A 14,787-nucleotide genomic window follows, 5' to 3' on the forward strand; every position below is an offset into this window, starting at 1 on the left:
CGGTAAGCGCAGACATCAATGAAATATAACACAGATTAACCACCGAAAAATTTGCAAGCCATATGTTGATCCCTGAAAGATCAACAAAATTATGTATCACTAGGTAGACTAACCAAGGAAAAAAGAAAGAAGATACGAATAATCAATTCAGGAATGAAAAGAAGTCATCACTATGTATCTTTCATACTTCAAATGGACACTCAAGGGATATTATGTACAAGTTTATATTAACAAGTTTAATAACTTACATGAAACGGATGAATTCATCGAAAAATATTACTGACACAGGATGGAACAAAATCTGAGTAACGCTACATTTCTTAAAGTAATTAAATTGGTGGTAGATTAACGAACCTACACATGTAATAAAAATCAAATTGAATCCAACCTTATTTAAAAACAATTATACACCATGCCCAAGTGAGGTTTATTCCACATACGTGTATACAAGGCTCAACTACACATCATCACAGGAGTAACTTTCAGTAGGAAAGGAAGCACTTTTGCGTGTCTTCTGTATTGAATATGGTACCTGATTTAAATACAGTTAATGTCACCCTCACAGGAAGCAATTCAAAAAGAATGTTCATCCATCATAATTTTTGTGCCTAGCTAGTAATGTGGCAAATTTTAAATAAAAGTGATTTAGAACTACAGTGTCCACTTTGGCAAACCCTAAACTTTAACATAGTTTTAAACATCCAGAAATTCCTGAATAAAAGGAGAAATAAAAATTTTACCAAGGTAGTGTTTTTCAGTGAATCAGACATTTCCAGGATGTAGAAGAAAATCAGTTTAGAAACTCTTTTAAAATCTATAACTGCTCTTGTGTCTGTTGATTTTTGAGACCAATAAGTATGTCAGTAATTGGACATGGTCTCAAAACTTTCCAATAGAAAGAGAGAGAAAAAAAAAATCAATGCCTATTAGCTCCTTAAGGAACTCGTTCCTTCTGCAGCTGTGGGGATGCGTATAGCAGTACAGCTGTGGGTTAAGTGAATGGCCTAAGACTCCAGGTCACAAGAGGAATGCTGTGCCTTTATTGCTTTTAGACAATTTAAACAACTTCAAGACTTGGTCAACAATGTAAAAGGTGGACGTTTTCAGTGTTCATCAGAATGAACACTTGGAAATTGGACAAATCTCACAGTATGCCATCTCCATGATTTTAGGACAATATAAAGGAAATGTTAGCATATGTGACAGCTAATTTTATATATCAGCTTAGATGGCCGCAGGTTGCCCAGACATTTAGTCGAACATTATTCTGGGTGTTTCTGTGAGGGTGTTTTTGGATGCCTTTAATATATAAATGGGTAGACTGAATAAAGCAGATACCCTCCCTTATATGAGTGGCCCTCATCCAATCAGCTGGAGGCCTGAATAGAACAAAAGGTTGACCCTCTCCCAAATAAGAGGGCATTCCTCTGGCCTGAGTGCCTTCAAGCTGAGACATAGTGATGGTAGTGGGGGAGCAGGTGTGTGGGGTTTTTTGGTTTTTCCTGTTTTCACACTGGAACTGAAACATCAGTTCTTTATGGGTGTCAAGCCGCTAGCCTTTAGATTAGAACTGTACCATTGGCTCTCCTAGGTCTTCATCTTGCTGATGACAGATCTTGGGTCTTTGAAGCCTCCATAATCACGAGTCAATTCTTTATACCCTTATAATACATCGTGTGTGTGTGTGTGTGTGTGTGTGTGTGTGTGTAAACATATCCTATCCAGAGTTCTACTACTCTGGATAACCTGAATACTGATTTTGGTATTGAGAAGTGGGGCGCTGCTGTAATGAATATGTAAAATTGTGGAAGTGGCTTTGGAATTAGGTGATAAGTAAAGGCTAGAAGTGTTTTGAGGTGTAAGCCTCGCTTGACAAGAAGAGACTGTTGGTAGAAATATGGACATTAACTGTCATTGGGTGAGGACTCAGAAAGAAAGCAGGATAGCTGGAGAGAAAGCTTCCATCTTATTAGAGGATACCTAAATATGAAGTGACTAGCATTCTACAGTATGGATTTTCTATTAGAAGAATGGTTAGAATTGGTTCCTGTAGGGTGACGTTAACTGTATTTAAATCAGTCAGTGTATTTAATACAGAAGACACAAAGAAGTGCTTCCCTTACTACTGAAAGGTACTCCTGTGATGCTGTGAGGTTCACCAGAAAGCCCTAGGCTTTAACCCAGCGGTGTACAGCAAGCCAAGGTGAAGGCAGTGGCTGCTTCTCTCTTCCTGTCAAATCACAGACAAGTTAACAGTCGTGTAATACTGAAAGCTCAGCTGTCAGAACTTTGAAATTACAACAAACTATTTATTGGAAACTGGTGGCCAGAAATGTACACACCTTCCCCAAGTTGTGAAAATGTGGACAGCCTAACTTAACAAAATAAAGTCACTGAGAGTTCAGTGAGCTGCACTAGAGTACATTTGCTAATGAGAGACCAACCATGGTGGGACCTCTGCTGGCCAGAACTGTATGAGAAGACGGAAAGGATGTTCACTTTCACATCTGGATGTCCAGTGGGCTCAGCACTTGTGATTACCAAAGCCACTGCACAGGAGCTTATAGAGCGAGAGCGAGAGCGAGAGCGAGAGCGAGAGAGAGAGAGAGAGAGAGAGAGAGATAGATTTAAGTTTATTGAGTAGTTTGCTGAGAAAGCAGTATAGGGGGTTTTAAGTGTTAAGAGGTTTCACAGTGGCCTTTCTTGTTAGTATTGAAAGCTAGCATTTTTGACCAGATGGAATGAGTCAATACTGTAGATCAGAGTTCAGGAAACATTTTCCCTAAAAGGCCGGGTTAAATATTTTAGGCTTTGCAGCCTCTATGTTCTTTGTTGCAACTACCCAACTTTGCCACTGTGTGAAAGCTGCCATAAACACTACATGAAGAGTGATGGGGCTGTAGTCCAGTAGACCAGTATTTACAAAACACCTGGCAGACTAGTTTGCTGAACCATGTTGTAGATGGTTCAGAACATACATCTCAGTTTGATTGAAGAAAGGATCAGGTAGGTCTGGAAAGGCCTGTTATACTGCATTTATTTAAGGGTCATGGTATTGTTCATTCATCAGCTTCAGATGGATGGAACCAGTGTAATGGAACAAAGCATACAAATTTGATACCTCCTAGGCAAGAGCTATTGTAGGCGGAAATTTTTCCTTTTACAACAATATGTGGAAAATTGAGAAAAGCAGGTCTTGGATTGACTGGGGACACGGGGAGCCAGAATCCTTTAAGGGGCTGCAGAACTAGACCATGTCTGTGTTTCACTGCTGAGTCCCCATTTTCTGACAGAAAACCCAGCACATATCCTCCAGGACATACTTGTTTACGACAATTGCAGTACCTTCCGGTTCTTCTCCCACACGGACCTCTGACTTCTCCTTTATACTGCCTACCCCACGGGGCCTCTAGGTACAATGACTCCTTTTGATGACCCCATCCTTTTCTTGTAGGAAGTCACTAAATAAATTTGTAACAAGTCATATAGTTTAACTCTCAGTCAAAGCACGTATTTGTGGATAATGTGTACATCGGTGTTGATGACGGTGGCTTGTGGGATAATTGTATTGGGGAAACTGTGTAACTATTGTCAGCAATTTATAGAGCTGGTGCTGCCTGTGATGCTTTCTTGAAACTGTTGAAGTCGGGCTGATATTTAGAGCTGGCTCACCTTGTGAGTGTTCTGTTGTAACAGGATACACGTTCATGTGTCACCGTGGGAGGGAAGGTAGGTTTGTAAAGGAAGTCTTTCTGTGAACACCTGAGGAATGACTGTTGCGTAAGTTTAACTGTCCACCTGTGGTGATTTTGACCGAGACTTTCTCTCCAGCAGAACCAAGGAAAGAATTCCAGCCCCATCTGTCCTACCCGGTGGCCTTTTCCACTCCGCAGCTCCTCAGACAATATGTGCTGTGCGGTCATCCCCCGCAGATCCCGCCAAGCTCTTCGGCAGGGAGCCACTTCCCACTAGAAGTTCCAAGCTGCTCAAGTGAGGAAGCAGACGATGGAGGGAGAGGAAGCTCTGACACCATTTTCAGGAGGCTGCCACAGAATGGGAGTTCGAGTGTATTCTTCAGCCCATTTCAAGCTCAGCCAGTAGACAGAATGGTAGGCAACAGAGGCGGAGGAATAGACCAGGGGCTGACCCCTGAGGAGGCAGACACAGTGTTGACGGAAGCAAACATCTCAGAATCTGGAGCAGTGATATGTGGAAAGTATAGACTAGGCCTTAGCACAAACGTCAGCCTCTTTAGCCTCCAGAAGCATCATGTGTGCCCTGAATGTGGCAGAGGCTTCTGTCAGAGGTCAGACCTCCTCAAGCACCAGAGGATGCACACAGGGGAGAAGCCTTACAGTTGTAGGGAGTGTGGGCGGGGCTTTGGTCGGAAGTCCTCCCTCACCATACACCAGAGGAAACACTCGGGGGAGAAACCGTACATGTGCAGGGAATGCGGGCGACACTTCAGGTACACATCCTCGCTCACCAACCACAAGAGGATACACTCTGGGGAGAGACCTTTTGTGTGTCAGGAGTGTGGGCGAGGCTTTCGCCAGAAGATTGCCCTCATCCTGCACCAGAGGACACACCTGGAGGAAAAGCCCTTCGTGTGTCCCGAGTGTGGGAGAGGCTTCTGCCAGAAGGCATCGCTTCTCCAGCACCGCAGCTCACATTCAGGTGAGAGGCCCTTCTTGTGCCCCGAGTGTGGGCGTGGCTTCAGGCAGCAGTCGCTGCTCCTCAGTCACCAGGTCACACATTCAGGGGAGAAGCCTTATGTCTGTGCTGAGTGTGGGCACGGTTTCCGCCAGAAGGTCACCCTCATCAGACACCAGAGGACACACACAGGGGAGAAGCCTTACCTGTGCTCTGAGTGCGGGCGTGGCTTTAGCCAGAAGGTCTCCCTCATGGGACACCAGAGGACGCACACAGGGGAGAAGCCTTACGTGTGCCCCGAGTGTGGGAGGGGCTTTGGTCAGAAGGTCACCCTCATCAGACACCAGAGGACACACACAGGGGAGAAGCCTTACCTGTGCTCCGAATGTGGACGCACCTTTGGCTTCAAGTCACTCCTCACCAGACACCAGAGGACACACTCAGGGGAGGAGGCTGATGTGTACAGAGTGTGTGAGCGAGGACTTAGCCAGAAGGCCCTGCTCACATCTGACCAGAAGACACACTCAGCAGAGAAGCCATGCGTGTGTGGTGAGTGTGGGCGTGGCTTTGGCTTCAAGTCAGCCCTCCTCAGACACCAGCGGACTCATTCGGGAGAGAAGCCATACGTATGCAGGGAGTGCGGCCGTGGCTTCAGCCAGAAGTCTCACCTCCACAGACACAGGAGGACCAAGTCCGGCCATCACCCCCTGCCACAAGAGCTGTTCTCCTGATCTTTACTTCCCATGAGTGTGAAGATGGCAGAAGTCACTAGGAAATGTTCTACTTTGCTCAAATGCAGTGGAGAGAAAGATATACTGCATTCTTTTGGTCATCAGATCACTGATTTATGGTTTCCCTCCTGTGCTAGCAATGTGTTTTATTTGCTAGGGCTGCCATAATAAAATAGCATAGGCTTGGTGCCTTAAAGAACAGAAACTTCTTTTCTCCAGTTTTTGAGACAAGATATCCAAGATCAATGTATACATAGTTTGGTTTCTACTGAAGCTCTCTCCTCGGCTTGCAGATGTGATTGCATTCTTGTTGTGTCCTCACATGGCCTTTATTCTGTGTGGGTGTTTTCCTGGTATCTCTCCCTCTTTTAAGGACATCAGCCATATTGGGTTAGAGAACTTTTAAAGACGCAGTCATTAAATAACTCACATTGTATATTATGGTTTCCACATGAGTTTGGGGGGAACAATTCAGCGCATAAGAGTCAGCCTGCTGATGCCCCACATTCATATTCTCACATACAAAACAGCCCCCAAAGTCCTAACACATTCCGGCATCAACTGTATGTTCAGGAATCTCACCTAAATAAAGTGTGGGTGAGACCAGAGGTGCATTTCATCCTTAGGCACAACTTCTCTTCAGCCGTGTTACCTGTAAAGCAGACAAGTTATCTGCTCCCAAAATACAGCGGTGAGACAGGCCTAGAATTCACATTCCCATTCCAAAAGTGGGTTGGAGGCTCAAGAATGATTTCTGATTAGATCCTCTGCCCTGTGGGCCCACGAGTGGCAGGGGTGGTACCGGGCCCACTAAAACCATGGAGAAATACTGGACCCCAGACTCCTACTCTCGGGGCCCACTGTGGCACCAGCAGACCTGCTCATCTCTGTGTCACCTTTGGGGTCATTCTCCCCTCTCGATGCATAACACGTTTGCAGCCGGATCATTCTGTTCTCCTTCCTGTTGAATTCCTTCGTTTTATCCCATCTACCTCACTGTTAGTCCAACCTGTCAGTGTTTCTGCTAAGATAGTTGACTGGTTCCAAACTAATCTCTATCAAATGATTGTCTAGCCATACTGTGGTGCTCTCTCCAGAACATGCTTCCTCATATTTTGCAATATGGATAGGCTGAGAATTTTCCAAATCTTCAAGTTCTGGTTCCTTTTTGTTTAACAGTTCCTCCAATTTATAATTCTACTCTCACATTTTCCTGTGAGGAGAAGGAGAAGCCAGGCTGCACCTTCACCACCTTCCTTAGTAATCTCCTTAGCTAAACATGTCACTTCTGCCCTCTGGATACGCCAATTTCATATCTGGCCAACAACTCTTGCCATAAAGGGGTGTTCTGGCCTTCCCTTCCCTTTCCCCATGATTGTGACGATGGTAGAAATTACTAGGAAATGTTCTGCTTCCCTGAAATGGAATGGAGGAAAAACAATGTCGCTTTCTTTCAGTGTTCGTAAGATAGTTGGTTTAGGGCTTACTTTCTAAGCAGCAGTCCTTTATGTTTTATGTTCTTTCATTTTCCGTAACTGCTTCTTTACAAGTTTGCACACCTGATTGTGTGCCTTATTCTGTCAAGAACCCCAAATTATTCAAGATCTTGGGGGACATGGGCGAGTCACTCTACATTTGTTCTAGACTCCGGTTCTATACAAGGAGAACGATATTGTAATGGCCTTCATCCTCACCCCTTCCTAAGTCCTCCAACAGCCGTGTGAGATCCCAAACCATATGCTCAGCCTCCCCCCAACAGCAAAGTGAAGGGCACCTATTAACACCTGAGCTTGCAGCTCAAGGCCCCGTGCCATGAGTTGTGAATACGTGCAAAGATCCAGCCTGAGCATTCAGGCCTTCAGCCACAACGTACCCTTGTACACAGCACCCACCTTCATATGCAGGCAAGACACTGCCCCTTTAGCCATTGCATTTGTGCTTTCTAATCCCCAGAGCCTACAAATACCAGCACAGGACTGGCCATGTCCCCTTGCCGTGGGTACTGAATGTTCACTAGAAGATAATATTCACCAGGCCCAGATGCTTTGCTGGCTTAAAATCCAGAGATAAAAGATTAATAAAGTTTAATATACAAAAATTAAAAAAAAACCCAACAACCTCGCAGGGTGAAAATACCATAATATTAAAAGACAAATGACTGGAAGAAAATTATAGAACATATAAATCAATATATCTCACATAAAGGGTTAATATCCCCACTTTATAGGAACTTTTAAGTGTCAAGGAGAAAAGAACAGAAAGCCTATAGAAAAGTGGGCAAAGGACATGATCAGCCAGTTTAGCAAAAAAGACATACACAAATGAAAAGATGTCCAGCCTCACTCATGATAAGAGAAATGCAAATTACAACTTGACTGAGATAACATTTCCCACTCATCGGCCGGCAAAACTTCAAAAACTCGACAGTACTCTGTATTGGTTGGTCTGCGAAGAAACCGGCATTTTCATACACTGTTGGTGGGAATGCAAAATGGTAAAGCCTTTTACAGGGGTACTTAGCAATACTTAGACTGTAACATGTACCTATTGACACAGCAAGCACACTTCTAAGAATCTATCCTGCAGGGTCTATTGCAATTTTATGACTCTACACAACATGCACATGGATATTTTTCACAGCATTATTTATAGTTGCAAAATATTGAAAACTGCTTGAATGTTTAAACATAGTCAATGGTATAAACTGGAGCATAGACACAATGGAGTAAAATGCATCTGAGAAAAAGGCTGGGGATCAGAAGTACTGGTGTGAATTTAAGATTGCTAAGATTTGTGCATGTGTGTCTGCACATGTTTCTGTGCTCGTGCATATTTGTGTGTATGTGTATATACTTGTACATATTTCCTACCTCTGTCTGCTGAAAAGACCAAGAAGCAAGGACACTCCAGTAGCAGTGAGCACGCCTGCCATCCAGATCTTAATCCTAACACCATTTTTCCATTAATGCAAACCCCGGCTTCTTGGATTAAGGGCTCCTTCCAGAGTTAGGGCAGTGAAGGTATGCGATGATCCTGTAACATACCGTAATGCCAGAAAGTAAGGAAGTGCTAAAAAAGAACATGATGGAGCATGGAACCAGTATGCAGGAGTTCCCACTCACTGGACAAATCTGGGAAAATTTGAGCACCAAACTAATTGAGTACACTGAGTTATAAACCACTGGGAAAAGAGGAAACTTACGAGTCTACAACAATAGCAGTATATAATTAAATGAAGTCTGCTGCTTATACTTGTAGTACAATGTCAACAGCAACTGGTAACTTCGCTTATTCCTCCTAATAGTAGCCTCTTATATAATCATAGTGCATTTATTAAAGTTAAGGAATTAACATTGGGACAACACTATTAGGAACTGCACAATGTATTCGGACTTTCCACTATTGTCCTTTTTCTGATGTAGAATCCGATCTAGGACCCCACATTGTTTCTGGTCATTATCTCTTTAGTATCCTCCTGACAGTTTCTCAGTCTTTCTTTGTCTTTCATGACCATAACACTTGAAGAGAGCTGGTCAGGTATTGTATTGCATGCTCTTCAATTTGGGATGTCTGATTACTGGATTTGAATTACGGACATTTTGGAAGAAATCCACAGAAGTGCAACGTCCTGACTATATCTCATCCAAAGGTACCTGATGCCAACAGGACTTACTCCTGGTGATGTTAATGCTGATCACTTGGTCAAGGTGATGTCTGCCAGGTTTCTCCACCATAAACATAACCATTTACTCTTTGCACACCCCATTCATTAAAAGTAGTCAGGCAGTCCAGCCCATGGTTTAAGGGTTTGGAATTAAGCTCTCTCTCCTGGAGAGTGGCCCTTGTGAGTACAAGAGCAACATAGTGACAGTGCTTCTTTCAAGCCCCACAAAAGAGAGTGGCCTGGTGGTTCTTGGATCCCAAATTAGCAAAGACAGTCCAGGTGGGTCATTCCTGCCTGGATGGAGCATAAGTTCTGCTGATAACACCAGGTGAGTCCAGCAGCACCAGAAGATGGAATCGAGTAGGATCCCTGCTACCAGTAAGTGGTGAAGGGACGTGCTCTCTTTTCTCACAGGATTGACAGTCCTCTCATCTAGAGACAGCAGGCAGTTAGGTGCACCAGCCACGGGGTTCCTGCCACAGAAATACCTGTCCCCACAGACCTCAGACTCCCCACCTTATTGCAAGACACCTGGCAGCCAGGTGGTACCGGAAATGACATCCTCCCTAAACAGTGCAGTCCAGGAAGGGACTGCCCTGGCCCCAACTGACAGATATCAGGTAGCCAGGAGGTACTGGGAATGGGAATCTTGACATATCAGTGGCTCAGTCTGTGAAGTTTTACCTCCATTTCGGGCTAGAGCATCCATTTCCCTATCTAGAGACAAAGCATCCCGTTTTGTGAAATTCCCAACACATTCCCCAACAACAGCAGGGAAAAGTGCAAGCAATAGTGTCACCACATAAGCTAAGGAGCTAACTAGCATTCCAAGAGCTCTGAAAACTACGTTGTCATTGGAATAAAGAACCCACAAAAGTAGGAGAGGATCTGTGTGCTAAACCTAAAACCAGGGTGACTTCCTGCTAAAATGAAAGATTTAAATAGGACCCAGAGTCTCTTAACAAGTAATATTCAAAATACAATAGAAGATTAACCATCATACCAAGAACCAGGAAATCACAATTTAAATGAGAAAAGATGATCAACTGACACCAACACTGAGATGAATAAGATATTGGAATTAACTGACAGGGATAGTAAAGCAGCCATCAGTAAAATGCTTAAAGCAATTACAAGTTCTCTTACAACAAATGAAAAAGTACAAAGTCTTAAAAAAGAAAAGTTAAACCAGAAAATCAAGTGGAAATTATAGAACTGAAAAATAGATTTAAAAACTGATTGAATAGGCTCAGGGATAGAGTGGATATGATAGAAATTGGAACCAGAGAATTTGAGGACTGATCTGTAGAACTTAGCCAATCTGAATGACAGTGAGTAAGTACTGTGTGAAAAACATCTCTGTGGCAAGAACAAAACAGCTAACATTTGTGTCATCAGAATCTCAGAGAAGGAGCGGGATTGAAAAAAATATTTGAAGAACTAGTGACTGCAAACTTCTGATACTTGACAAAAGACATAAATGTGCAGATTCAAGAAGCCAAGAAAATCCCAAAAGTTACGAAAACTAAAGACAAAAATCTTGAAAGCAGCGAGAGAGAAACGACTCATTACCTATGTGGGGATACCAAATCACAGCAGATACCTCATATGGAACATGGAGGTCACAGGAGGTGGCACATTTTTCTTCAAGTGCTGAAAGAAAAAACTGTCAGCTGCAAACTGTGTATCTGGAAAACTATCCTCCAGGAATGAGGGTGCAATGAACACGTTCTCAAATGAAGAAAACTAAGAATTTGTTGCTAGCAGACCTACCCTTAAAGATTGGGTAAACGCAGTTCTTCAAATGGAAAAAATGGTAAAAGAAGGAATACTGGGGCACCCGGAAAGAAGAAAAAGTATAACAAGCACAAATATGAGTACATACAATATACTATACTACCCACAAGTTTGTAAATTCATATGTGATGACTGAAGCAAAAATTATGCCATCTGATATTCTAAACAATGATATTTTAAAGTGGGAAAGGTAAAGGGACCCGAGTGAAAGTAACACGTTCACACTTCGAGTGGTACTATATTGTTAGACTGTGATAAGGCACATATGTATATTGTAATACCCAGAGCAAGCATTAAAACTATACGAAGAGATAGAGCAAAAATGCACTAAGAAAGAATCCAAATGAAATATTAAACAATAATCAAATAATCCACAGAAAAGCAAGAAAAAAGAAACAGAAAAATGAGACCTGGAGGAAAGAAATGTAAGTAATAAAATGGCTGAGTTAAGCTCTAACATCAATAATTACCTCAAAAGTTCCAATCACACCAATCAAAAGACAGAAATTATGAGGGTGGATAAAAAAACAACACAACAATATGCTGTTTATCAAATTCAGTGACATAGGTTGGTTGAAAGTAAAAGGGTGGAAAAGATATACCATGCAATCATTAATTTTAAAAAGTAGGAGTTTCTATAGTAATATCAGGTTAAGTACACTTCAGAACAAAGGAATTTACTAAAGACAAAAAAGGACACTACATAATAGTGTCGGAAACAATCCACAAGGAAGATATAACAATCCTAAATGTGTGCGAACCAAGTAACAAAATGCATGAAGCAAAAACTGGCAGAGCAGAAAGAAATTGAGAAAATTCATCATTATTGTTGGTGATTGTTGTTATTGTTCTATCGATTGTTACTGTTCTGTCAGCAACTGATAGTGCCACGACAAAAAAGCAACAAGGATGTAGCAGACCTGAACACCATTATGAAGCACCAGGATCTAAGTGACATATATAAAGATCACTCCCCCTAAACAGCAGGAGACATGTTTGTTTTTCAGGCACCGATGAAATACTCACCGAGACAGTCCATATTTTGGACCATGAAACACACCTCAATAAAGGATTAATACTGATTTTACACAATCTCTTCCAGAAAATGAATGAAAACGGAATACTTCCTAATTTATTTTATGAGACCAATACTACCCTTCTACCAAAGCAGACAGACTGCAAAAATGTAAAACTGTAGATCAATGTCTCTCACGTAGAGGCAAAAATCTACAAAAAAGTATTAGCCAGTTAAATCCAACCATGTTTAAAAAGAAAAAGAATTATACAGGCATACTTCAGAGAGATTGTGGGTTTGGTTCCCAATCAGCGCAATGAAATGAACATCACAATAAAGCAAGTCACATAGATTTAGTTTTTCTGGTGCATACAAAAGTTATGTATATACCAACTGTAGTCTACTGTGTGTGATAGCATTATATCTTAAGAAAACAGCAACAATGTACATAACTTAATTAAAACACACTTTATTGGCTCAAAATTGGTAACCATAATCTGAGCCTTCGATGAGTCCTCATCTTTTTGCTGGTGGGGGGTCTTAACTTCAATTTATAAAAATGCAGCATCTGCAAAGTGCAATAAAGTGAGGTGCAGCAAAATGAGGTATGTCTGTCCTCGTGACTAATTAGAATTTATTCCACATATGCATGGCTGGTTCAGTATTAGGAACTCAGCAATGAAAAGAAATGAACTCCTAATAAAAACAACCTTGATGAATTTCAGAAAATTATGCTGACTGAAAAAAAGCCAATCCCAAGAGGTTACATGCTGTATAACATTCTTGAAGTGAAAATTTTGAGAAATAGATTAGTGGTTACCATGGGTTAAGGATTAGATTAAGGGGACAGGAGAAAGAGGAATGTGACTGTAAAAGGGCAACATGAGGGATCTCTGTAGTAATGAAACTGTTCTGTGTCTTCACTCTGGTGATAGACACATGAACATACATGTGATAAAACTGCGTGAAGTAAATACATACATGCACAGAAATTCATATGTGTAAACCTGGGAATCCTGAGTAAGTTTGACGGATAGTATGAATGTGAATATCTCTGTTACATACTTGTACCATAGTTTTGCAAGATGCTGCCATTGGAGAAAACCATGAAGGGTACACTTGATCTCTATGTATTATTTCCTACAATTGCATGTGTATTAAATAAAAAGTTTAATAATAAAAAAGGAAACATCTGAAATCAAAGGATAAAGGTAAATTTTAAGCCGTGAAAACTATGTACAGACTTCTGGTCTAATCTAAATGTCCCTTATCCCATTAGAGTTAGAGCAGAATATCAGGATACATTTTAGGTGGTGTTTTTGTTGTGTGTGTGTGAATAGTATGTTATTGGAGTTGCTAGGATTTCACTTATTCCTGCTACATGGAAGGAATGCATGACGAAATAGAGTAATTAGAGACGGAAAGAAAAAAAAAAACTCTTCCCTTCTTCCAATGGACAGGACTTTCATCTCATTGCTCTCTTTATATGAGGTGAATTTTGTGTCAACTTGGCTGGACCACAGTGCCCAGATATGTGGTCAAACAGTATTCTGGATGTTTCTGTGAAGGTGTTTTATGGATGAGATTAACATTTAAATTCTTGGACTTTTAGTAAAACAGATTACCCTCCATAATATGCGGGGGCTTCATCCAATCAGTGGAAGGCCTGCATCGAACACAGACTGTGACAACAGTCCCAACAGGGCTGTGGGTTAAATATGCTAATACATGTAAAATGCTTAGAGTAGTGTCTAGCATTAGGGAGTGCTACATAAATGTTAGCTGTTGTTATTTCAACTGACAGAACTCCAAATCATGACTCTTCAGTTAACATAGATTACACGCTGCAGTTAGGGAATGTTCTCTTAGCAAAGCTATATTTCTTCCTTCCGTGTCTTCCTGCAGACTGGTTGGCTGAAGTCTGAAATGATCGCTGCCCTCGGTGAAGGCTCAGATTATGGTTACCTCACTTTGCAGATGCTGCATTTTTATAAATTGAAGGTAAGACCCTTTTTGCACTGAAAGTGGCAAAAAAAATAACAAACCCAAACTAACATTCTAGATGTTTTTCTACCATTTCTCTTTATCGTATATTTTTGTGTCCCAAGATAAGTAGGTATCGCTTCGATCACACATTTCATCACCTTTAATAAAGATCTCTAATTTTCTTGCCTGGAATAATTGGATATTCTCTCCTACTTCCCCCATTTGGCCAATTTTAAATATTAGGTTCTCCATCTTGCAACTCCATTTCCAGGCGGATCATTCTTTATCAGGAATGCAGGAAACTATGGCAGTGGATTAAACATACCAGAGTTTATTCTTCTCACCTAACAAGAAATCCAGAGTTGGAGATAAGCAGCTCAATTATGTGATGAGGGACCCGGGTAACTTCTATCATCGTGCCCCATCATATTTGGAAAGTGCTCTTTTACTTTCACGTATGCATGACTGACTTGAAAAGGACAAAAGTTGGAAGGAGCCATGACTGAATCAGAAAACAACTAATTTCCCCAGTATTCTCAGCTGATGTCTCATTGACCAGCATTGTGTCAAACTGGAGGCCGATTTGGAGGCCAATGTTGAGAAAAGAAACAAAAGGGGAACTAAAATCTAAGTAACTAAAGGGAAAACACCTGTCATTCTGTCCTTTTGCATTGTGGCTTAAAGAAAAAGAACTCCAAGATGAATCACCATTTAGTTTCATTGTGGGCCAACACAGAGTCAAAGAGAAGTCCCTCTTATGAATTTTTGAAGTGTCAAAAGAACATCTTTCAATCATGGATAGTACATCCGGACAGAAAAATCAATAAACAGCTAACTTGAACAACACTGTACACCAAATGGACCTAATAGACATATAGAGAAAATTCCACCCAACAGCAGCATGCTACATTGTTCTCAAGCACCCATGGAACTCTCTCCAT

General features: G+C 41.6%; 1 protein-coding gene across 5 annotated transcripts in view; it reads left to right on the top strand.

Moving 5' to 3' along the window:
* The window catches only part of LOC109434739 (uncharacterized), a 34,998-nt gene extending 29,418 nt beyond the window's left edge, over nucleotides 1-5,580 (top strand). For 2 of the 5 annotated variants that reach the window (XM_088792692.1, XM_088792693.1), the window contains exon 5: nucleotides 3,832-5,580. In XM_088792692.1, coding sequence (XP_088648818.1) covers nucleotides 3,832-5,384 — 1,553 coding nt within the window. In that variant the 3' untranslated portion in view covers nucleotides 5,385-5,580. The remainder of the gene's footprint in view (nucleotides 1-3,831) is intronic. The other 3 variants (XM_088792695.1, XM_088792696.1, XM_088792694.1) reach the window with 2 other exon arrangements.
* Nucleotides 5,581-14,787: the final 9,207 nt, after the last annotated feature.

Source organism: Rhinolophus sinicus, chromosome 16 (assembly GCF_057876585.1).
Source record: "Rhinolophus sinicus isolate RSI-liver-muscle chromosome 16, RSI-T2T, whole genome shotgun sequence".
NCBI lineage: Eukaryota > Metazoa > Chordata > Mammalia > Chiroptera > Rhinolophidae > Rhinolophus > Rhinolophus sinicus.